The sequence below is a fragment of the Acipenser ruthenus genome, chromosome 25, assembly GCF_902713425.1.
Source record: "Acipenser ruthenus chromosome 25, fAciRut3.2 maternal haplotype, whole genome shotgun sequence".
Classification (NCBI taxonomy): Eukaryota; Metazoa; Chordata; class Actinopteri; order Acipenseriformes; family Acipenseridae; genus Acipenser; species Acipenser ruthenus.
The window spans coordinates 11,282,147-11,306,251 of record NC_081213.1 but is presented as its reverse complement, the minus strand read 5'-3'; the positions used below and the strand labels follow the sequence as shown (position 1 = coordinate 11,306,251).

The window sequence follows — 24,105 nt, the reverse complement described above, 5'->3', positions numbered from 1 at the left end:
CTGTTTTTTTTAACAGATTTCCTGTTTCTGGCACCGATCCCTGAACACTTATTTTTTTATTTACATTTATATAGCGCCTTTCATCAAGGCGCTTTACAACATTTTACAATATTATACCAAGTTTAAAAGGCAAAGAATTCCTATAAAACAGTTCAAAAGATGGTCTAAAATGATACAAGTCAGTGTAAAATTATGGTTAAAAAGCCATTTTATAAAAACGAGACACCACATGTTCAGGAGTACCAGTAAACAGAGCATTACAATAATCTATTCTGGATGAAATAAAGGCATGCATTAGCATCCAGCACTTTGTCAGCAATGCAGTAACTAGTAGCGCCCCAGTAGAGGGGTTGTCTGGATTTACAGACAAATACAGTTGTGTGTCATCGGCATCACAATGGAAGCTCTGTGAAAATGTGTCCATATGAAGAAACACTTCTTTCAGCATCCACAGAATTGGTAACAACTGACAAATGTATTTAAGGCTTTCTTGCTAAATTAGGAAATAGTTACTCTGCATTTCTACAAAATGTGGTCAAAGAAACTCCACTACCGTTTCCTTTTGCATGTAGCTGATATCCCTTCATTTCTGATTTACAGTCATCATCAAACCCTGTAATACAATCAATCTTTATCCAAACAAACATTATTATTATTATTATTATTTATTTCTTAGCAGACGCCCTTATCCAGGGCGACTTACAATCGTAAGCAAAAACATTTCAAGCGTTACAATACATGTGGGTCTAAAATCGTTCCTGCCTTCAGAAACGTGTGAGCTGGTTAAATAAAGTGGTTTTATTCTGCATTGATCGGGGTTGCAGTAACTCGTCAATTTTTCAAAAACTTTGTGGAAAGTTTTAACAACACTGTTTATTCTGCCATCTGTGCTGTGCAACTCTTATGCCAGTGCTCGGTATGTGTTTATTTAGTCTGAAACTTTTATACGTTTGAATTGTAACGTTAGGGCTTTCAAAATAAGTTATACCATCAGTGTGCAGGACACCATGTGGATATTGCTGCAAGCAATCTCTCAAAGAAATGCTTTTGTTCTAAAACAGCAAATTTCGAGGTAAGCTTTTTCTTAAACACGTCCATTTAAACACATCCCCTCGTAATGAGGGGGTGTTTTCTAATTAGCCAGAATTTGATGGGTTGATTATTTAATTATTCTTTTGATCAGTTTAGCTGGCATGGCCACACAGACATCTTGAGGTTTAGGACTGAACTGAAGATTAAAAAAACTAGTCGTGAAAAACACAGGGCCCTCGTAATGGTGCAGCTTTGTGTAAAACAATCCTACTTGCATACAAGCCTGTGTGCCTGTCCCTCACAGCTGAGCTGCAAAACATGGGGCTAATATATTTCATAGATCATCAGTTTATTTCTTTCTTTTATAAAGTAGATTTGCATACAAGCTTAAATATGTTTTATTGTTTTTTAGATTCACCAACATAAGCGACTAACCAGGGCACAGTCTCACCATGGGTCAGAGGAAGAGAAAAAGAAAAGAAAGATTTTGGCAAGAAAGGTAAATGGCCTTGGTTTATCCACCAGCTGTATAATCACTCTAATCTAGATTCAGACAGACTGAAGGCAAATATGATTTGGATGTCAATCTGGAGAGGTGAGTATACTGGATCTGATTTCTATAGGATGGGTTTTGATTGTCATATTGTAATAAGAGATGCTCTGCTCCGGGGGATCCTGTTTTTGAGCAATGGGTTGCGTGATGCTTTTTGTTAATAGAGCTTTCACCAAATGAGTAAATAAACTAGGAAATAAACAGTGCCACAGTTCATTGAGATGGTTTATTTTGTGTTTGACAGAAATCCAGGCAGTCAGCTGAGAATGACGAAGATCTGTCAGCAAAATATAACAACTCCAATAATTCTGGTGAGTAATCTGCTGTACAGTGTGACCCTGGAGGAACCGTATTGTAAGGGTTAGAGAACGCTGCTGTTCTTAATTCTGGTGAGTAATCTGCTGTACAGTGTGCCCCTGGAAGAACAGTATTGTAAGGGTTAGAGAACACTGCTGTTCTAGGCTGTGACTGACAAATGACCATGTGTGTGTACTAGAGGGGACTAGGAAATCGTTTTCCACAAATGTGCTTCTTCTACCAGCCTAACTGACATACAGTCATGTTCCAAATAGAACTTGTGTTGTATCTCAGGTAGTTTACCCTTCTGCTGTATTTCAAGTAGTTTACCATTCTGCTGTATTTCACATAGTTTACCCTGCTGCTGTATTTCAGGTTGTAGTTTACCATTCTGCTGTATTTCAGGTAGTTTACCCTTCTGCTGTATCTCAAGTAGTTTACCCTTCTGCTGTATTTCAAGTAGTTTACCATTCTGCTGTATTTCACATAGTTTACCCTGCTGCTGTATTTCAGGTTGTAGTTTACCATTCTTCTGTATTTCAGGTTGTAGTTTACCCTTCTGCTGTATTTCAGGTTGTAGTTTACCATTCTGCTGTATTTCAGGTAGTTTACCCTTCTGCTGTATCTCAAGTAGTTTACCCTTCTGCTGTATTTCAAGTAGTTTACCATTCTGCTGTATTTCAGGTAGTTTACCCTGCTGCTGTATTTCAGGTTGTAGTTTACCCTGCTGCTGTATTTCAGGTTGTAGTTTACCCTTCTGCTGTATTTCAGGTTGTAGTTTACCCTTCTGCTGTATCTCAAGTAGTTTACCCTTCTGCTGTATTTCACATAGTTTACCCTGCTGCTGTATTTCAGGTTGTAGTTTACCATTCTGATGTATTTCAGGTAGTTTACCCTGCTGCTGTATTTCAGTTTGTAGTTTACCATTCTGCTGTATTCAGGTTGTAGTTTACCCTGCTGCTGTATTTCAGGTTGTAGTTTACCCTGCTGCTGTATTTCAGGTTGTAGTTTACCCTGCTGCTGTATTTCAGGTTGTAGTTTACCCTTCTGCTGTATTTCAGGTTGTAGTTTACCCCCCTTCTGCTGTATCTCAAGTAGTTTACCCTTCTGCTGTATTTCAGGTAGTTTACCCTGCTGCTGTATTTCAGGTTGTAGTTTACCCTTCTGCTGTATTTCAGGTTGTAGTTTACCCCCCTTCTGCTGTATCTCAAGTAGTTTACCCTTCTGCTGTATTTCAGGTAGTTTACCCTGCTGCTGTATTTCAGGTTGTAGTTTACCCTTCTGCTGTATCTCAAGTAGTTTACCCTTCTGCTGTATTTCACATAGTTTACCCTGCTGCTGTATTTCAGGTTGTAGTTTACCATTCTGATGTATTTCAGGTAGTTTACCCTGCTGCTGTATCTCAGGTTGTAGTTTACCCTGCTGCTGTATTTCAGGTTGTAGTTTACCCTTCTGCTGTATTTCAGGTTGTAGTTTACCCCCCTTCTGCTGTATCTCAAGTAGTTTACCCTTCTGCTGTATTTCAGGTAGTTTACCCTGCTGCTGTATTTCAGGTTGTAGTTTACCCTGCTGCTGTATTTCAGGTTGTAGTTTACCCTTCTGCTGTATTTCAGGTTGTAGTTTACCCTTCTGCTGTATCTCAAGTAGTTTACCCTTCTGCTGTATTTCACATAGTTTACCCTGCTGCTGTATTTCAGGTTGTAGTTTACCATTCTGATGTATTTCAGGTAGTTTACCCTGCTGCTGTATCTCAGGTTGTAGTTTACCCTTCTGCTGTATTTCAGGTTGTAGTTTACCATTCTGCTGTATTTCAGGTTGTAGTTTACCCTGCTGCTGTATTTCAGGTTGTAGTTTACCCTGCTGCTGTATTTCAGGTTGTAGTTTACCCTGCTGCTGTATTTCAGGTTGTAGTTTACCCTGCTGCTGTATTTCAGGTTGTAGTTTACCCTGCTGCTGTATTTCAGGTTGTAGTTTACCCTTCTGCTGTATTTCAGGTAGTTTACCCTGCTGCTGTATTTCAGGTTGTAGTTTACCCTGCTGCTGTATTTCAGGTTGTAGTTTACCCTGCTGCTGTATTTCAGGTTGTAGTTTACCCCCCTTCTGCTGTATCTCAAGTAGTTTACCCTTCTGCTGTATTTCAGGTAGTTTACCCTGCTGCTGTATTTCAGGTTGTAGTTTACCCTGCTGCTGTATTTCAGGTTGTAGTTTACCCTGCTGCTGTATTTCAGGTTGTAGTTTACCCTGCTGCTGTATTTCAGGTTGTAGTTTACCCTGCTGCTGTATTTCAGGTTGTAGTTTACCCTGCTGCTGTATTTCAGGTTGTAGTTTACCCTTCTGCTGTATTTCAGGTAGTTTACCCTTCTGCTGTATTTCAGGTTGTAGTTTACCCTGCTGCTGTATCTCAGGTTGTAGTTTACCCTGCTGCTGTATTTCAGGTTGTAGTTTACCCTGCTGCTGTATTTCAGGTTGTAGTTTACCCTGCTGCTGTATTTCAGGTTGTAGTTTACCCTCCTTCGGCTGTATCTCAAGTAGTTTACCCTTCTGCTGTATTTCAGGTAGTTTACCCTGCTGCTGTATTTCAGGTTGTAGTTTACCCTGCTGCTGTATTTCAGGTTGTAGTTTACCCTTCTGCTGTATTTCAGGTTGTAGTTTACCCTTCTGCTGTATTTCACATAGTTTACCCTGCTGCTGTATTTCAGGTTGTAGTTTACCATTCTGATGTATTTCAGGTAGTTTACCCTGCTGCTGTATCTCAGGTTGTAGTTTACCCTGCTGCTGTATTTCAGGTTGTAGTTTACCCTGCTGCTGTATTTCAGGTTGTAGTTTACCATTCTGCTGTATTTCAGGTTGTAGTTTACCCTTCTGCTGTATTTCAGGTTGTAGTTTACCCTTCTGCTGTATTTCAGGTTGTAGTTTACCTTTCTGCTGTATTTCAGGTTGTAGTTTACCCTTCTGCTTTATCTCAAGTAGTTTACCATCCTGCTGTATTTCAGGTTGTAGTTTTCCCTTCTGCTGTATTTCAGGTTGTAGTTTACCCTTCTGCTGTATCTCGGGTAGTTTGCCCTTCTGCTGTATCTCAAGTAGTTTACCCTTCTGCTGTATTTCAGGTTGTAGTTTACCATTCTGCTGTATCTCAGGTAGTTTACCATTCTGCTGTATTTCAGGTAGATTACCCTTCTGGCCACTAAAAGTAGCTTTTTTGGTGTTCCAGTTTGTTAGCTGTTTCCTCTGATTTTGAAACCTATGAGGAGTAGCAGAAGCTGAAGTAATGTGTTTTCCACACTGTGCTTTTGTTGCCCTGAGAGAGCACTTTACTGATGTTTTCAACATGGTCATGGAAGGAAACCACCTTCTGAATATATAAAATATTTAAAACTCCTTACTACTTAATGTGATGTAACATAGTGGCAGAAGTTGGTATAGAATGCATTGATTAACAAGCCTCCACTCTCTCCACAGGTTCAGGGGCGAGTTCCCCTCTCACATCTCCGTCCTCCCCCACTGCAGGTAAGCAACGGTTCACCCTATTGAACTCAGGGGAGAGAAGGGAGGGTACTGCACATTGAACTAATGGGTACAATCAAAATCCAGGTACATTCACTACACTGCATTGCTTATCACAGCAAAATGATATGGTTGAGAAATACATGCTGGTAATGTCTGGAACTTGAGCCTCACTATCACAGAAGTGTATGTACTAAAGTGCTGAAAAGCAGTAACATCACGCAGCTGGTGTACCTGTATTTTGAATAGTATCCTCATTTATAATGTGTTCTTGTACCACTATGTCTGATAAATAAATCTGTATTAAATACTTACATTCAGAGATTGACAGTTTTGTCATGTGTGTCCAATGTGCACTGTGTTGTCATTAAAGCTTTTACACTGTTTCTTTAGGTCTGTGAACTTACTGTAATATGAATCGACTTGTATGCTAAAAATACAGGGCTGTCACCATAATGTAACCTCATGATTTAAGGAAGGCATCTGCCTGATCGCACCTCTTCAATCTGGCAGCTGTTAGTGTTGAGATCAGTCATCAAGGTCAATATCCAGTATCGTTCATACAGTAGAAGGTTTACCAAGCAAGCAAAACAAAAACTCCCATCACCGTCTGTGCTGGCAGGAGTTCACAAGCTTGCCAAAGGGACAGGCAGTTGCTCAAGGGGAGTGAAACTGTCTCTGGGCTGTTTTTATTACTGGTAATACAATATATTTTGATGCTGTGATTGTGGACAGGACCCCAGGTTACAGGATCTCACAATGTTAAATTCAGGACTAACACTTTTATTTTCCTTTCCATTGTGTTGAGATTACTGAGCTGGGACTCTCTTGCTGCTTGCTTTTTCCTTAAGACTAGTTTTGCCACAGCCTGTGGTGTGCCAGCAGTAGTAGAGCAGTAGTAGTATTAGTAGTTTGTTTGCTAAATATTCTGCTCATCATAACCTGCTTCCTGCCTTATTTAAAATGCCTTTTCTTTTATATCTACTCTAATTAGGTAGTTCTCATAACAACCATGAACTAACTTCTAAAATATACTAAACTACTGTGTATTCTTATACCTCGTTTCCATGCTTTTCCGAGTTAGCCGACTTATCACGGGAGTTGGGCAGAAAATACTACTGATTTACCAGAAATGCTTGCAGTTAAATGTCAAGACGTGAATTTGTTGCATACGGTATTATAGTAACATTGTCAACGATTTAAAAGATAAATCCACCTAGATATTATTTTGCATTTGTTTCATGCAGTACATATATATAGGTCTATATCAGTACATAATTATCTATCTCTATCTATCTATCTATCTATCTATCTATCTATCTATCAGCCTCCTGTTAATCCGTGTTTCGATTATCTGTGCGGTTTAATTCAGTACATTATCAAAATGTATTAGTGCAAAATCAGCGTATCTGTGTGGAAGCGGGTATTCATACTCTATTAGTGCAGAAATCAGCGTATCTGTGTGGAAGCGGACGATCATCATTTCATTGAATTCAATTAAATTGAGTACAGTATAGTGTCAGCCAACGGGCAGTACTATATGGTAGTTCCTGTACTAGAACTGCTTTCCGTTTCACTGGAAATGGCTTGCAAGAGGAAACACGTCTCCATTTCTATCAGCCAAAAGTTAGTTGAGCATATTAAAGACCAGTCAGTGAAAAAAGAGTTCCTGAAGAGGGATGTGGAGCTCAAACAGTTTGTGACTGGAAGAGCAAAGAGAAAGAATTAATGATGGCAGCTGAGACAATGGACTGTGCACAGCGCAAGCGGAGTGAGAGGTAAATCTGAGCAAATGGAACAAGCATTGCTTTTGTGGATCATGAATCAAAGAAAATACAAAGTCCCCATGGATGAACCACAACTTATTGAAAAGGCTTGTGCAATTTCCCTTACTGCTGATTCACCTGGCACTGAAGTATGTTGTGGAAGTTTGGACTGGCTACACCGCTTCAAGCAGCGGCATGGAATTATGCACAGGGAGGGAGGATCAGCGGACCAAGACAGCGCCGCTCCGTACAAGGACAAATTCTAAGAGGTTGGTTGTTTAGTAGCTTATTGATCCCAGAATCTCATCAAGCAGCTTCTTGAAGGATCCCAGGGTGTCGGCTTGAAGGATCCCAGGGTGTCAGCTGCAACAACATAAGAATTTGCCAGGACGGGCAGTGTTGGTGCTTGACAATGCGTTCCTACAAGGACTACTTATTTAGTGCCGTGGATGGATTTCAAATAATTTTCCTTCCACCAAGCACAACCTCGCTTTTGCAATAATAATAACCACTGGACAACGGGGCAATTATGCAGTTGAAAAGGCTTTACACGAGACGCGTCCTTGGAGATTTAAACAACAGTGCAGATGACATAAGTGCTGTGAAGAACTTTTGGCACACATACAACATTAAGGATGCAATTTAACTTAAATTTTTTTCAACAAAACTTTCAGGAAGTATTGTAAGGTCCTTCGGGTCATAGAATAACACATTTTTATACATGTATCTCTTAAGCAGAATACATAATAAAAATTACTTAACGCCTGGTCCTGGGGGAGCATCTCACTGAAAAATGCTTGGTCCTGAAAGGGTTAACGACTTTGATGAGCATTTAGAAGAACACAGACATGAGCTAACAGACGAAGAACTTGTGGAGCTCGTAACGAGACTTACGATGATGATGGTGAAGAAGAGCAGCAGCGATCTTCCTCTAACTGGCTGAAGGGACTTATTCAGGGAGTCTGGCAACTCATGGGCTGACACTGCCTTGGAAACCAGTGACAAGCGAGCAGAAAGCAGACTTAAGACTCTCTAGCATGGCAGTCTGAATATGAAGAGCAGTTACGACAAAGACTCAGCACAAGATCATTGACTTTTTTAAAACCAACTCTCTCTGCCTCTGAACAAGTTTTCAATTAATAGCGCAGGGATTTCCAAACAGTAAACTCAATTTCAGCTAATCTATGTTTTTCACTAATTCAGACTCAAGTCAGTCCCAGTCTGCAAAGGGGGTCTACTCCTATCTATCTATCTATCTATCTGTCTATCTATCTATCTATATATCTATCTGTCTAGTGGTGCATGCTGGGAGAGTGAGGAGTGAGTGTGTGCTGCTGCGGGAGAGTGAGAGGTGTGTAGAGTGAGTAGGTGAGCGTTTGTTTTTTCTTACTTTTGGCTTTATGGTTATTTACTTTTTCTTATAGGTGTTATATCGGGTTTTGTTTTCTGGGGTGTTTGTTAACAAATAAGCTGACTTTTTGTCAGCTTAATAGGCCAGTATGGCCAATTCAAAGGGGAGGGAATCTCCCCCAAACTTTGTGTTTGAAAAGCTAAGCCGCCGCCATGGGGTAAAAATGGTGACGGAGGGGTTTACCTCGCTTGAACAGTGTGTGCTAGCTTTAGGTAATGTGGTTGGGTGTGAGCGTATTGTGTCTGCGTCTCGAATGAATGGAGCAATTGTTGCTTTTTTTATGTGATACCAGTCTTGTTGCAAAGGCTGTTGAAAAAGGCATTGTTGTAAACGATACTTTTGTTGCGGTTACACCGCTGTCTGTACCGTCCCGAAGAGTCATTCTTTCAAATGTCCCTCCGTTTCTAAAAAATGATTTAATTGAGCGTGCGCTTTCCCGGTATGGTAAAATTGTATCCAGCCCCAAGAGAATACCGATTGGCTGCAAATCCCCGCAGTTAAAGCATATAGTGTCGTTCCGAAGACATGTCAATATGATTTTTAATGACGTGAATCAGGAACTGAACGTTGCACTTAAATTCAAGGCAGATGATATTGAATATGTCATTTTTGCCAGTACTGATGTAATGCGATGTTTTCACTGTAAAAAGGAGGGACACATTGTTAAGAACTGTCCTGAGAAAGGAGGTAATGCGGGCGAGGAGAATGAGGGTGAGCAAGGGGAGAGAGAAGAAGCTGGGCAGCCGGAGGAGCGTGGAGCTGAGAGCGGTTCCGTGGTTTCTGAAACCCCGGCTAAAGAGGGAAGTAAGGCGCAGGACACAGTGCAGGCTAGCGGGAGTCTGAATCGGGACAGCAACGCTGAGGAGAGTGTGAGTGAGTCGGCCGGGGTTGAAAAACCGGGCAGTGGACTTACTGACACTAATACTGGTGAGACTTCCACACTGGCTGCAGCTGCTGCAGCAAGCGTCAGTGTGGAACAGAAAAGTAGCGACCAGATTGAGAAAGCAGGTGTCTCTGCTGAGTCAGAAATGGAGACTCAGGTAGAGAAAGACGATAAGAGTCTGAGAATGGAGCGTAGTGGGGAGCAGGAAGCGAGTGGCGGGGCGTTTCATTTTAAAGTCCCGAGAAAAAAGAGGCAGAGAAAAGTGACTGCAGATGTCGTCACTAAGAAAAAAGCAATTTACACGGATGATGGTTCAAGTGTATCCGATAGCTCTCAAACTGAAAAAAGCCGCGAGAGCACACCGTGGAGTGTTAGTATTGCCTGTAAGGATCCCGAGGAGAGCTCAGAGTTTGACAGTGAGGAGGAGGGGAGTCAGACTGATTGTTCGCTAACGGCAGAGCCCCCTTGCACCGAGGCTGGTTACAGCGTGGGCAGTATTAAAACATTTTTAGAACTTACTAAGGGTAGGAGGGGGGTCAGCGTTGAAGACCATTTTCCTAATATTAAAATGTTTTTACTGTCGGCACGTTTTTTGTTACAGAAAGTTTCAGGCTCTGGTCTTTCTGAGCAGGAGCGCTGGCGTCTAAAGAACCTAATTGCAAAGGTTAATAAGCAGTCTAAAACTGCTTAAAACAGTTGACCGTTTTCTTTTTAATTTTCTCCCATGGATAAGTGGTTTCTTATCTTCTTTCTTGTTTGTATCTTTCTATCTCTCCTTAATATGAGATTGGGTCATTAAATATAAACGGGTGTAGGGATGATTTAAAGAGAGCCGCGTTGTTTGAGTATCTGGAGCAGAAAGATTTGAAAGTAATTTTGTTGCAAGAGACACACGCTGATTCTGGGAATCAAATAGACTGGGCCAGGGATTGGAAGGGGGAGACTTTTTTTAGTCACGGATCTAGTGTGAGTGCTGGGGTGGCAGTCCTTTTTTCAAAAGACTTTAAAGGGGCGGTTACTTAAAGTGCAAGCGAAAGTCGGTGAAATCTCGCTTGTCTTTATTAATATTTACGCACCAAATGAGGGCAGAGAACGGATTGCTTTTTTTCAGATTTTAGATACAGTTCTGAACGGTTGTGGAAGTGAGGAAGTCCTGTTTTTAGCCGGTGATTTTAACTGCACTGTACATTGTTCAGATGATCGAAATCACCCTGAGCCACACCCACAGTCTGCCAAAGAGCTTTTAATGATTTTAAATAAGCACGACTTGTCTGACGTGTGGAAAGCATTCAATGGTACAAATAGTACACATGGGTCAAAGTGTGTGAAAAGACGGTCTCCTTAGCGAGATTAGACCGTTTTTATACTTTTAAGTAGCATTTTAGCCTGTTTACCAAGTGTTTTATTTCTCCCACCGGTCTTTCTGATCACAGTCTTTTAACAGTTCATGTTTTAGTGCCTTCCCAAATGACAAAACGTTCTTACTGGCATTTTAACATTCAGCTGCTGAAAGATGCACATTTTAAAGAATGCCTAACTTTTCTATGGAACCGGTGGAGAGAGCAGAAATCTGCTTTTTCTTCTCTGGCTCAGTGGTGGGATGTGGGGAAGGTGCAGGTCAGGTTGTTCTGTCAGCAGTACACTGCTAATGCCACAAAGAGGATGACTGAGACTCTGGAAGAGCTGGAGAGAGACATATTAGAGCTTCAGGGAGCTCTACAGTCTAATCCCAATAGTAGGACGATTCAAGACCTCAAAAATAAAAAACAGCAGCTGGCTGAGCTGCTGAATGTCAAAGTGCAGGGGGCGCTGGTGAGGTCTAGAGTGCAATACCTTGCAGAGGTGGATGCGCCAACACAGTTTTTCTTTGGCATGGAGAAAAAGAGTGCGCAGCGCAAAGTAATTCACTGCCTGAAGACACTGTCAGGGGACGAGTTGAGGGAGCCCAGAGAGATCCGGCGATGTGCTGTGGATTTCTACACAAAGCTATTCACAGCGGAAGCTGAAGGACAGCCGGAGGAGACACAGCGTTTCTTGGAGACTCTGCCGAAGATCTCTGAAGAGGAGAAAAGTTTTTTAGACAGACCTCTGACTGTACAGGAGCTCTCTGACGCTCTCATGGGGCTGAAGGGAGGAAAAACTCCAGGACTGGACGGACTACCTGTCGAGTTTTTCAAGTCTTTCTGGACTTTGCTTGGGAAAGATCTACATGCAGTCTATGCAGAAAGTCTGGAGAAAGGGGAGCTGCCGTTGAGTTGTAGAAGGGCAGTGATAACTTTGCTGCCAAAAAAAGGGGACTTGTGCCATATCAAAAACTGGAGGCCTGTGTCATTGTTGGCCTCTGATTACAAAATAATATCGAAAGCCCTCGCTAATCAGTTGAGCACTGTAATGGGAAGTATTATTCATCCTGACCAAACCTACTGCGTGCCCAGTAGAAGCATTTTTGACAGTATTTTTTTAATTCGAGACACATTGGCTGCCTCTGAGCTCTTCGGTTTCCCTGCTGGGCTTATCTCTCTTGATCAGGAGAAAGCCTTTGACAGAGTCGATCACAAGTACTTATGGAAGGTATTTGAAGCCTTTGGATTTGGCCTGGGATTTCTATCCCACATACAGTTCCTGTACTGTGACATTTTCAGCCTGCTGAAGATCAACGGGGAGCTGAGTGCACCTTTCCCAGTTCACAGGGGTATTAGACAAGGCTGCCCTCTTTCGGGAATGCTCTATTCCCTGTCCTTCGAACCCCTTATTTGCAGGCTCAGGCATGTTCTAACAGGGCTCTCCATCCCAGGTAGTCTGGCTCAGCCCATAAAAGTATCTGCCTATGCAGATGACATCTCAGTTTTTATAACCAGCCAGGCAGATGTTGATAAACTCTGTGACAGTCAACAGCTTTTTGAAAGAGTCTCATCTGCTAGAATTAATTGGTTGAAGAGTGGGGCTTTCTTAATTGGGAAATGGACGAAGCCTGGGCCTCCAGTGTTGCCTGGTGGATTGCTGTGGAGCCGGGAAGAGTTTAGACACCTAGGGGTTTTTTTGGGAGGTGCGAGAGCAGCTGAGAGGAACTGGGAGGGAGTTTTGGAGGCAATCCGGGGGCGTTTGCAGAGGTGGCGCTGGGTTTTGCCACAGCTCTCGTATAGGGGCAGAGTTTTAATAATAAGCAACTTGGCTGCTTCCATGCTCTGGCACAGGTGCATATGTGTAGAACCTGACCAGGCGTTTTTGAAAAAAATCCAGAGTGAATTTTTAAGTTTTTTCTGGGATGGACTGCATTGGCTAAGGCAAAGCATATTGTACCTACCTCTGGATGAAGGGGGTCAGGGATTGATGGACCTGTCCAGCAGGATTGCTGCTTTTAGACTGCAGGCTGTCCAAAAAATGCTCTATAGCAGTGAGAAGCCTCCCTGGGTTGACGTGGCTTTACTCTTCTTTCGTCAAGTTGGAGGGCTGGGTCTTGGGAAGGACGCTGCTGTGTTTGTTTGCTCCAAACTACCAGCCTACTATCAGAGTGTGTTGAAAGCATGGCAGAGTCTGAGGGTGGGTCTGGATGAAGAAGCTTTAGATTTTTACTGGCTTTTGGAGAGACCTCTGGTTTTTAATCCTCTTTTTAAAGTAGAAATGTTAAAATCACAGGCTTTTACAAGTGTAATGATAAAGGCCGGGGTCATCAAGTTACGCCATGTTTTAGATCTGGAGAGTTTTAATTGGAGAAGTCCACAGAGTTTGTCTTTAACCTTGGGGTTGCGGTCTGTGAGGGTAGCTGGGTTGCTGCTTTCCCAGATTCATGCAGCATTATCAAATGCACAGAATGAGACTCTAAGAAAGGGCTTTACTAACTGTATCTCTTCCCCCTGTGAAACACCTTTCCCCTTCATACAGATCTCCCCCGCTATCAGCCGAGACACGGGAGACAAAGGGCATTTGTTTAAAATCGAGAACTTGACAGATCTCCCCCTGTCAAGTGTGAAGGGGCACACACTGTATGAATTATGTGTTAAGCTAAGACACGAGAAACAATACTGCCCTGCAATTACATGGTACTGTGATCACTCTACTGTGTTATGTGGTGAGTAATAGCAATGCTTGTCATAAAAGTTTACTGGTACCTTAAAATTCAAGGCCATATAAGGATGATAAACACTGTAACCGATTTAAGGCTGCCACACAGACACTTTGGCAGCATCATGACCATACACACCAGAAGTAACAGAGAGGCGATGCAACAGGTCTGAAAACTGCCAGATCAATACAACTGTTCAAAATCGCTATTGACAAAACTATGATCAAGACTGGTACATATTTATCAATATGATGTGGAGATTATGATTGTCTTCTTCTGACGGTATTTCAACACATATGGCAATAAATCATACATACCAGGCTTATCCAGTTCCGAAATGGACTCCCATATATTGTCTTTCAAATCAGTGTCTTTATAATTGTGATGACCTTTGTCAAAGCTCTGGGTATTTTTTCACGGCAGGTATTGTTTCCTCAATTTTGGATACTGCTTCACCCTGCTGGACCACGTGCACTGAAGCTGTTCTCTGATTGTCATACAACAACTAGGGAATTGACCATTCGCAAAAAAATAGGATTGAATTGTATTTATTTTGCATCTCCCTGGTGCCACTCCCGCGTGGCCTGTGGTGTGAAAGATACTTCTCAGAAGTATAGGTTCTATTCATTGTGTCGCATCGCTGCGCAATTCCGCTTGTCACCTCTGCTGGGTAGCAGCCTTTAGAAGGCCTTCTTTGTTGTTCTCCAAGTTGTAGATGTTATAATGAGTTAGTGTAAATGAAATACTGTTTTAGCAGACATTTCATTAAACATTTATTTGAATGTTTTTGTAATTAAAAGTATAAATGCAAAACTGTGATATGTGATAAACGACAATTCAAAAAGTCAAAATCCCCCAAAGTAGCAAATCTGCTGAATTTAATACCAGCCAAAATGTCCTGTTATACGGTATGTTCCTGCCCCCTAGTACAACATTTTTGGTTGATATTTAGTGATGTAATTTCCTCCCAGCCCAAATTCAGGCCAGCCTGAGTAATTTAAACACATGGAGACGGAGGGGAGGGGGGCGACTCGAGTAATTTAAACACATGAAGATGGAGGGGAGGGGGGGACGACTCGAGTAATTTAAACACATGAAGATGGAGGGGAGGGGGGGACGACTCGAGTAATTTAAACACATGGAGAAGGAGGGGAGGGGGGGACGACTCGAGTAATTTAAACACATGGAGACGGAGGGGAGGGGGGGATGACTCGAGTAATTTAAACACATGGAGACGGAGGGGAGGGGGGGACGACTCGAGTAATTTAAACACATGGAGACGGAGGGGAGGGGGGGACGACTCGAGTAATTTAAACACATGGAGACGGAGGGGAGGGGGGGACGACTCGAGTAATTTAAACACATGGAGACGGAGGGGAGGGGGGGACGACTCAAGTAATTTAAACACATGGAGACGGAGGGGAGGGGGGGACGACTCGAGTAATTTAAACACATGGAGACGGAGGGTTGGGGGGTGACGTGAGTAATTTAAACACATGGGGAGGTGGGGCGACTTGAGTAATTTAAACACATGAAGATGGAGGGGAGGGGGGCGACTTGAGTAATTTAAACACATGGAGACGGAGGGGAGGGGGGGCGACTTGAGTAATTTAAACACATGGAGAGGGAGGGGAGGGGGGCGACTTGAGTAATTTAAACACATGAAGATGGAGGGGAGGGGGGGCGACTAGAGTAATTTAAACACATGGAGACGGAGGGGAGGGGGGGCGACTAGAGTAATTTAAACACATGGAGACGGAGGGGAGGGGGGGCGACTAGAGTAATTTAAACACATGGAGACGGAGGGGAGGGGGGGGACGACTCGAGTAATTTAAACACATGGAGAGGGAGGGGAGGGGGGCGACTAGAGTAATTTAAACACATGGAGACGGAGGGGGGGGGGGGGCGACTAGAGTAATTTAAACACATGGAGACGGAGGGGAGGGGGGCGACTAGAGTAATTTAAACACATGGAGACGGAGGGGAGGGGGGGGACTTGAGTAATTTAAACACATGGAGACGGAGGGGAGGGGGGGACGACTCGAGTAATTTAAACACATGGAGAGGGAGGGGAGGGGGGCGACTAGAGTAATTTAAACACATGGAGACGGAGGGGAGGGGGGGGGCGACTAGAGTAATTTAAACACATGGAAACGGAGGGGAGGGGGGGGCGACTAGAGTAATTTAAACACATGGGGAGGGGGGCGACTCGAGTAATTTAAACACATTCAAACCTTGATAGGATGAAGAATGATTTAAAAAGAAATATAAACAAATGATTATTTAACAGTGCAATGTGGCTCCCTCATTAGTAACAGTGCAATTGAACATTCCTATCAAGGATTACTTAGACTGTAATGATGTTAATGTAATCTAAATGATTAAGTGTGTGATAATAATCAATATTATTGACTGTTGCCTCTTTTTCCCTCCTCTGCTGTCTTCTGTAGATTATGCTCCATTTTGAACAGTCTCGGTAAAGTAATTTCATGCTGATTCCTTTCCATTTAAAGCTGCAGCATCCTTTGCTCATTGCTAAACGACATGCCATTTCAAGTGCAGTTTTCTGTATGTGTTGCGAAGGGGTACTGCACCTTTCAATCATGCCACAGTCAGCTGGGTGAGCAACTCAAACCTGCATCACAAGGAATCTGTTAGGATAATAAAGAGATACATTACACACATCTTGGAAAACATAAATCACAGGATTGTTTTTGTAGTTATTTGTGTAAATGCTAGTATTAAAATCAATGCAGCCCAATGTGTGTTGTTACTGACCGTGTGATGCCCTTGAGTGCCCACTAGTGTGGACTGTGCCTGCAGAATGGTTTTCTTGCGGGGGTGTGCATGAAACCTGCTTTCATGGGGCTACACAGCAGTCGCTGGTGTACCTTGAATCCTCATGGAATGGTACCTGTGGGACTGTCCTGTGACAAGGATGTTATTTCTACACCCAGTCAAGCACAGCTCTTTACACTAAAATGAGATAAAGACCTGTGTCCCAGTCCAGATCCCACAGGTCAGGCCCAGGGTCACACCAGTCGCTTCAGTGTTCACTTCCTGTAACGTTCACCTCATCTGCTTGAATCACTTTGACTTTGAGGTCACCACAAACATGTTGAACTAAATTCTTCTGACTCTGTGATTCCCAGGACAGTTTGGATATTGGTAAAATTGTATCCAAGCCAGGAAATGCCAGTTATCCCAAGTGGGAAAGAATATCCCTGGACTTCATACTTTCCCAGGAAGTGATTCCTAGTTCTCCAGGCTTGCTGATTACTTCTCCCTGCCTGGATATCCAAATGACTGAAAGAGGTTCATTTTAGACAAACACACACAGAGGAGGGCAATGACATGAGACTAGGAGATAATGCATGCTGTGAAGAAACTGGGGATCCATATTATGGCTGATTTGTTATTCTATTGAAACATGTTCAAAGTGCTACAATGTGTGCCCAAGTGGCTTTCTTGGTAGTTTTGTAACTGGAAGTTTGCATTTGCTTTAAGAACATTTTGCACTGAATCACTTCTATAATTGGTTTATTAGTACATAAAAATGTATTTACTTTCAACCCAGTATCCCAGTAAAAGTGAATATCCAGGCTGGGAAAGTCTTAATCCAAGGATAAAAAGAACAGAATAGATGGCTTGAGAATTCCTGCACACCCCTCTGTATTGGTTTCTTTGTTCCTGTGGATGCTGCTCGTGTCCCAGTGTTTTCTGTGGATGGTGCTCGTGTCCCAGTGTTTTCTGTGGATGGTGCTCGTGTCCCAGTGTTTTCTGTGGATGGTGCTCGTGTCCCAGTGTTTTCTGTGGATGCTGCCACTGGGAGTCTATTTGCCTGCCTTTTTACCACAATTGAATTAGAAATGCTGACTGACTTCCAGCACTACATTCGGAGTGATAGGGGTGTAATTGTGGAAGCATGCTTTTTTCACATCACTGCCTTTTCATTAAACAGGTTACACTTTGAATGTCAGAATGTCAGAACAAGCAGAACATGCTGTACTGTCAAAATACACAAAAAATGTCATTAAAGCATTTTGCTATATTTAATATTTATGTTTTCTATACTGTAGTTTAAACAAATCTGCTATTCTAAATGTTATTAAAGCTTGTTATTAATTACACGTTTAATAACTTATTAGAAATGTGTTAAATAACAGTAATTAACTGATGTGGGATTTTTGTGGAAGCTGCTCATGAATCTGATGTTTGTGTTCAGTGTGTTTATAGAGGTGTGTGGGATTGGCAGTGGGGTCAGGACTAACTGCTTCTTCTCTGATTCACCCAGGAGTGCCTCCCCCCCCTCCTCCTCCTCCTCCTCCTCCTCCCCCTCCTGCTGCTACCCCCTACCCCTCCCTCAGCAGCCCCCCCGCTGGGGACAGAGCCAGTCGAGGAGCGCTGCTCGGCTCCATTCAGAACTTCACCAAGTGCAGCTTGAAGAAGACTGAGATCCGGGACCGCAGCACCCCCCAGTTCAGATGAGCAGGGGGCTGGAGGCTGGAGCGTTCCATCTCATGCAAGGGTCCATGCTGCTGCTGTTTATTTTCACTGGACTTGTTTTGTAATGTACAGAGAGCTGCAAGAACAGCTGGATATTAATCACATTTGTTTTGCAACAGATATAAATGTTCATAAAAAATTATTCTGGTTTTATAACTTGAATGTTCACTAGCCAAGTGCCATGTGGATTTTAGGGCCACCTAGTGGAGAAACAACATCTGTTTCTAATGTTTAATCTTTAATTATTGAGCATGTGTTTGGATCTACTTTTATCTGCAGTCATTTTTAAATGTTAATCATTTGAAGACAGTTGTCTCTAGCAACAATATAAAACTAAGTATGCACACTCACCAAAACTTCCTCCAACACTATTTCCCCCCCAAGTAAGTACTATGTGTATTATGGCTAAAATCACTCCTCTTAAGTTGACATTGTTTAGAACAATTCAGTTATTTTTTTTACTTACATAATACCCCCAGTGTTTCCTAAAACGACAAAAAAAAGTCAAAAACCTGCCTCTCTGTGAGTCCAGCGACTTCCCCTGAAACCTGCCTCTCTGAGTCCAGTGACTTCCCCTGAAACATGCCTCTCTGAGTCCAGCGACTTTCCCTGAAACCTGCCTCTCTGAGTCCAGCGACTTTCCCTGAAATTGCACTTGGAAGTCACAGCGGTGTATTGAAGGTGCCTCTTGAACTTGCATTCAATATCAGCGTTGCTGTTAAACTGCTTTAACTAAGGTTTGAACCTGAAAGCAAGTCACAAGAAAGACAGCTTTATGGGCTAAATTTAACGAACCAATTTAAACTAGTGTTCAAAACCTACTGCAGCTTCAGCGCAGAAGCAGTGGTTGAATGTAGCCGTTTCTAGGTTGAACCAGTACCTTCGGTTCAAAAACTAAGATTAAATAACAGATTTTATTGATAAAGTACTGTATTGGTGTGTCTAATATTATTATTATTATTATTTATTTCTTAGCAGACGCCCTTATCCAGGGCGACTTACAATTGTTACAAGATATCACATTATTTTTTACTTACAATTACCCATTTATACAGTTGGGTTTTTACTGGAGCAATCTAGGTAAAGTACCTTGCTCAAGGGTACAGCAGCAGTGTTCTCTACCAGGGATTGAACCCACGACCCTCCGGTCAAGAGTCCAGAGCCCTAACCACTACTCCACACTGCTGCCCTAATATATATAGCATCTTTGGCTCTTTGAGCTAAAATTATATATATATATTTATAACATTATAAAGCATGGTTTTAGTGTTTGTGTTTTGTGTTTTTTTTTTTTTTTTTTTTTAAGACTGAAACAAAGGTTGGTCTTAATAAATGCTTCATACAGGATTCTTCATGTCAGGAGCAGCAGACCAGGGCTCGCGTTCCACCTGATGGAGTGGGAGTTTGGATTTGGTCCCTGTCCTCTTTTGCTCAGCTCTCAGATAGTCTTAGTCTCCACAGCATCAATGTAGACACATTAGAGGTTACACAGTATTTAGCACTCCATTTGATATTAATACAGCTATGGTCAAAGGTATCACCCTATAGAATTAACACTTTTGCTTCTTAAAGTGGAATGAAATCTGCTGAATAATGTTACATTAACATATTGAATTACACACCGCTTTGTAGTTAGAACCATTGAAGGAGGGTTTGATACTGGTCTGAGTGGCTGAACCAGACCTCAATACAGTAGCATGGCAGTGCCTGTGGAACGTTGCAATTGACCCGCAGTCTTCAGAAACCTGAAGAAAATGAACCCTGAAGATGTGAGGCGGGAGCCTAAAGCTGCAGAGTCCCAGTCACGTTCACCTTTACAAGAAAATATGACTTGGTGTTTGTTTACAATATTCTTCTGATCTTTGATACATCAGACTACAGTTTGTTCAGAGAAAACCGTGGACACACATTTCTTCCCCTTTGAAACCTTCATGCCGCTGTGTCACTACTTGCTATAGTAAAAGACCATGATACATTTCTGTAGACTGGGCCACCTTTGCACAAGAGTGCCCTAAAGGTCCCGCAAAATATACTGTACCCCCACTCCCACCCAGTCTGACAGTATCACTTGAGTGGAATCTCTTGGAAGAGTTACTGCAATACTTCTGCGTTAAGGATGCTGGTAATTGTGTTTCATTCTTTTCTTTCATTACATTTACAGATTACTGATGATAATTAACTTCTCAACGTGATGTAACTTGTGTAATATATTCTTGTGACTTAAGCATTGTTTTTTACAAGAACATGTATCTTCAGACGAAGTGTCTGTGCCCAGGCAAAGGTTATCATTGTGTTCCATGTATATATATGTACACATTTTCATGTAATCTGTGAGAATATTTTTATTAAAATAATGAATGAATCTTTTCCATTTTCCTTAAGAATGAATCAAGAAAAATACCATGTTGGCTATATATCAGTATATATATATTAAAAACACATGTTTTGAATATCAGTTATTCAATGCAAATGTTATAGAATGTACATTTGTAATTTAATTAAACTGAATGAGGCTAATATACAATTTGGGGTAAACCTGTAGTCCGAAAAAATAGAAAAAAAAAAATAAATACACAAAACCTGCTCACTCTCCACTGAATTGTTTTGGCAGCTGAGACCGAGTGTGAGTACCGTATAGAATCAATTCAGCCCATCTTGCTCGTTTGGTTGTTAGCAGCAGATCCCAGAATCTCATCAAGCAGCTTCTTGAAGGATCCCAGGGTGTCAGCTTCAACAACATTACTGGGGAGTTGGTTCCAGACCCTCACAATTCTCTGTGTAAAAATGTGCCTCCTATTTTTTGTTCTGAATGCCCCTTTATCTAATCTCCATTTGTGACCCCTGGTCCTTGTTTCTTTTTTCAGGTCAAAAAAGTCCCCTGGGTCGACACAGTCTATACCTTTTAGGATTTTGAATCAGATCACTGTGTAGTCTTCTTTGTTCAAGACTGAATAGATTCAATTCTTTTAGCCTGTCTGCATACGACATGCCTTTTAAACCTCACATAGAATATTGTGTTCAGTTCTGGTCACCTCGTTACAAAAAGGACATTGCTGCTCTAGAAAGAGTGCAAAGAAGAGCAACCAGAATTATTCCAGGTAAAAGGCATGTCATATGCAGACAGGCTTAAAGAATTGAATCTATTCAGTCTTGAACAAAGACTACGCAGCAAGCTGATTCAAACATTTAAAATTCTAAAAAGGTACTGACAATGTCGACCCCAGGGACTTTTTCAACCTGAAAAAGGAAACAAGGACCTGGGGTCACAAATGAAGATTAGATAAAGGGGCATTCAGAACAGAAAATAGGAGGCACTTGAAGCTGCTAGATGAGATTCTGGGATCAATAAGCTGCAAACAACCAAACAAGCAAGATGGGCCGAAATGGCCTCCTGTCGTTTGTAAACTTTATGTTCTAATACAGTCATGTTCGTTATGGTAACTGCTTTATTGGGTTTTAAACTGTTTAGTAAAACATGACCTAAAGTGAGTTTTTTTAAACATTGATAAACGTTCATAATAAAATAGATGTAATAGTCTTTGCGATGTGTTTAAAACACCCAACAGCATTTAGTAGTAATAAAATTGAGATTAATTTGGTATAATAGTGTAAAAAGCGCTTGGTAAAGTACTTGCTTTTTATTGATGTCTACGTTTATCTGCACAAGGCACAATCATTTTGCAGCAAAGTTTTAAGTGTATCGTTTCAATTTAAAATGAAAAGTTAAACTGATGACCAGGGATCCTAGTTTTCTGCAATAAAAAAATGAAATTTTGCAGTTGTAAGACGCTGAAATGATCCAAACACAGTGGTCTGTTTCAGTGTTTCGATGGCCCTGCTGTTTCAGCCTCATCTTGTTTAAGTTTCCTTGCATTAAATGTATGTTTAGCGCTTCCCATGTGTTCTACAAGGTCTGCCTGTGAGTTTAACACTAACAGCTGTGACAGAAAGACAATGAGTTCTGGTGATAAATCTTCCTCCCGACCTGTGAGGGCGCTAAAGAACGGGAGGAGAAGTATCTGGAAGGGCTGGCCTGACAGTTCGTTTCTGGGACCGGGAAGTGGGTCAGCCTGGAAGGAAGCGAGACTCTGTTGTAAGACCGTATTGATTTGACAGGTAAACGAGGGGCAGCTGCAAGTAATAAGGCAGCTGCAACCGTTTACCTAGATATCATGCGTGATTACATATAGGGGCCAGGGTAACGCTGTTCTTTTCCTTCGTTTGGGTTAAGCCAAGGACCGAGAAGGACGAGACAGTAAAGTACTGTGATACTGTGTAAAGAGTTGCGTGTGTGTGTGTTTGTGTTGTTTAAATCACTGTAAAAAAATAACTGTCTGTGTTTTTACAACCACCAGACAGCTAAAGCACATCCGGAGCTGTCGCCTTGGGCCAGCACAAGCCGGATCACCACTTCACGAACTGTCACCAAATAAAAAGTATATTCACTCACCACCAGCACGACTGCACGCACCCGAGACGGGTGAACGTGTTTTTGTTTTCTTTATTTCAGGACTGTAACCTGTCTTTTTCATCCCCGCGCTCTACACATCGTTGTGTATTGCCGGGGTTTATTATTTACGGTCGCTAGACCAGGAAACCAAATAAATATAAACATTTGTCACTGGATTACCGTTGTCTGCCTGTCACTCCTGCGCCGCATCACCGCTACACCTGTTCCCCTTACTAACCACTTTGCCACACGTGGTGTCAGAGCACGGGACTATGGACCGCAACGCACTGATGGAGCTGCTGCAGGCGCTGGAGAGCAGACGCGACGCAGAGGAGAGAAGGAGGGAGGAGCGCTACACGGCGCTCATTGAACGGGTAGGGCTGGCCGTTGCTGCAGCGACGACCCCTACCACAACACCGCTGATGTCGCCCCCGAAGGCACGGGCGTATTTGGTGGCGTTCGAGCGGCTGGCTACCGCGGCGGCTTGGCCACGGGAGTTCTGGGCCAGCCAGTTGGGACCCTGCCTGATTGGGGAGGCTCAGGCAGCCTACCAAGCCATGAGTGACCATCACGCCACCGATTATGACCTGGTCAAGCAGGCTATCCTCCGCCACCTGAACATCACTACGGAGACCCACCGGGCGCGGTTTAGGGAGTACCAGAGAGCCCCGGGGACTCGCCGCGCATTAGTGGACACAGGGTGTGAGCAGACTTTGATTAGGACAGCTCTCCTGGGCGGTGTGTCGTGGCGGCCACGAGGTCAGGTGGCCATCTCCTGTATCCATGGAGACACGGCGGCATACCCCACATTAAAAGTATATTTATCGGTAGGACCGATAAAACGTCACCTTGTAGTCAGGGTGGCGGAAAGGTTGCCACACCCAGTTATTCTGGGCCGAGACTGGCCAAAATTCAAAGAATTGATGCAAATAATGGCAGTCTCAGCCACACACGTAAACGTGGCAGAAAAAAAGGGAACGAATTGGTGATGTGTTTCCTTTTCACACTGAAATGTTTTCCCCTCTTTTCCGTCCTAGAAAAACAAATAAGGAGAGACGGACCGCGAAATGGGAGGGAGCATTTGTGAGACAAGGCTGGGGTCTGGTGGGAGAGTGCTGCAATGGTAACAAACGCCAATCGAAAGGAGTGGGAACACAGTGTGACCGAGAGAGCGAGGTTACTGGACCGACTAGAGCAGAGGTTATTCCAGCCCCTCTCAATGTACCGGACCCGTGGTACTCAAGCGCGGACCTAGTGTGGGGCCAACATAATGACCCGTCACTGGTGCACGCTTGGGGGCAGGTCCGGTCCATTGAAGGTAAGGATGTTGACGGCGCTGGGGCGCTAGTATATCCACATTTCAGTATCAAGGGGCAATTACTGTATAGGGTAAACCTAGCCGCGGGCACAGGACAGCCTGTAACACAATTGTTGGCTCCCCCGTCTTGTCGGACCGAGGTCATGAGGCTGGCGCATGATATCCCTTTTGCGGGGCACCTCGGAGCCGAGAAGACGAGGGAACGGATATTGGCTCGATTCTATTGGGTAGGTCTTCATACTGATGTGTCGAGATATGTAGCCACATGCCCAGACTGCCAGCGAGTAGCGCTGGGTCGAGTGCGCCCCGCCCCTTTGGTCCC

General features: G+C 42.9%; 1 protein-coding gene across 4 annotated transcripts in view; it reads left to right on the top strand.

Moving 5' to 3' along the window:
* LOC117417598 (PX domain-containing protein kinase-like protein) overlaps positions 1-20,382 on the top strand; it is a 60,655-nt gene extending 40,273 nt beyond the window's left edge. Inside the window, exons 15-19 of one of the 4 annotated variants that reach the window (XM_034029718.3) lie at positions 1,445-1,531; positions 1,830-1,896; positions 5,342-5,389; positions 15,960-15,985; positions 17,804-17,911. In XM_034029718.3, the coding sequence (XP_033885609.1) occupies positions 1,445-1,531; positions 1,830-1,896; positions 5,342-5,389; positions 15,960-15,976 (219 nt within the window). In that variant the 3' untranslated portion in view covers positions 15,977-15,985; positions 17,804-17,911. The other 3 variants (XM_034917053.2, XM_034029717.3, XM_058999472.1) reach the window with 3 other exon arrangements.
* Positions 20,383-24,105: the final 3,723 nt, after the last annotated feature.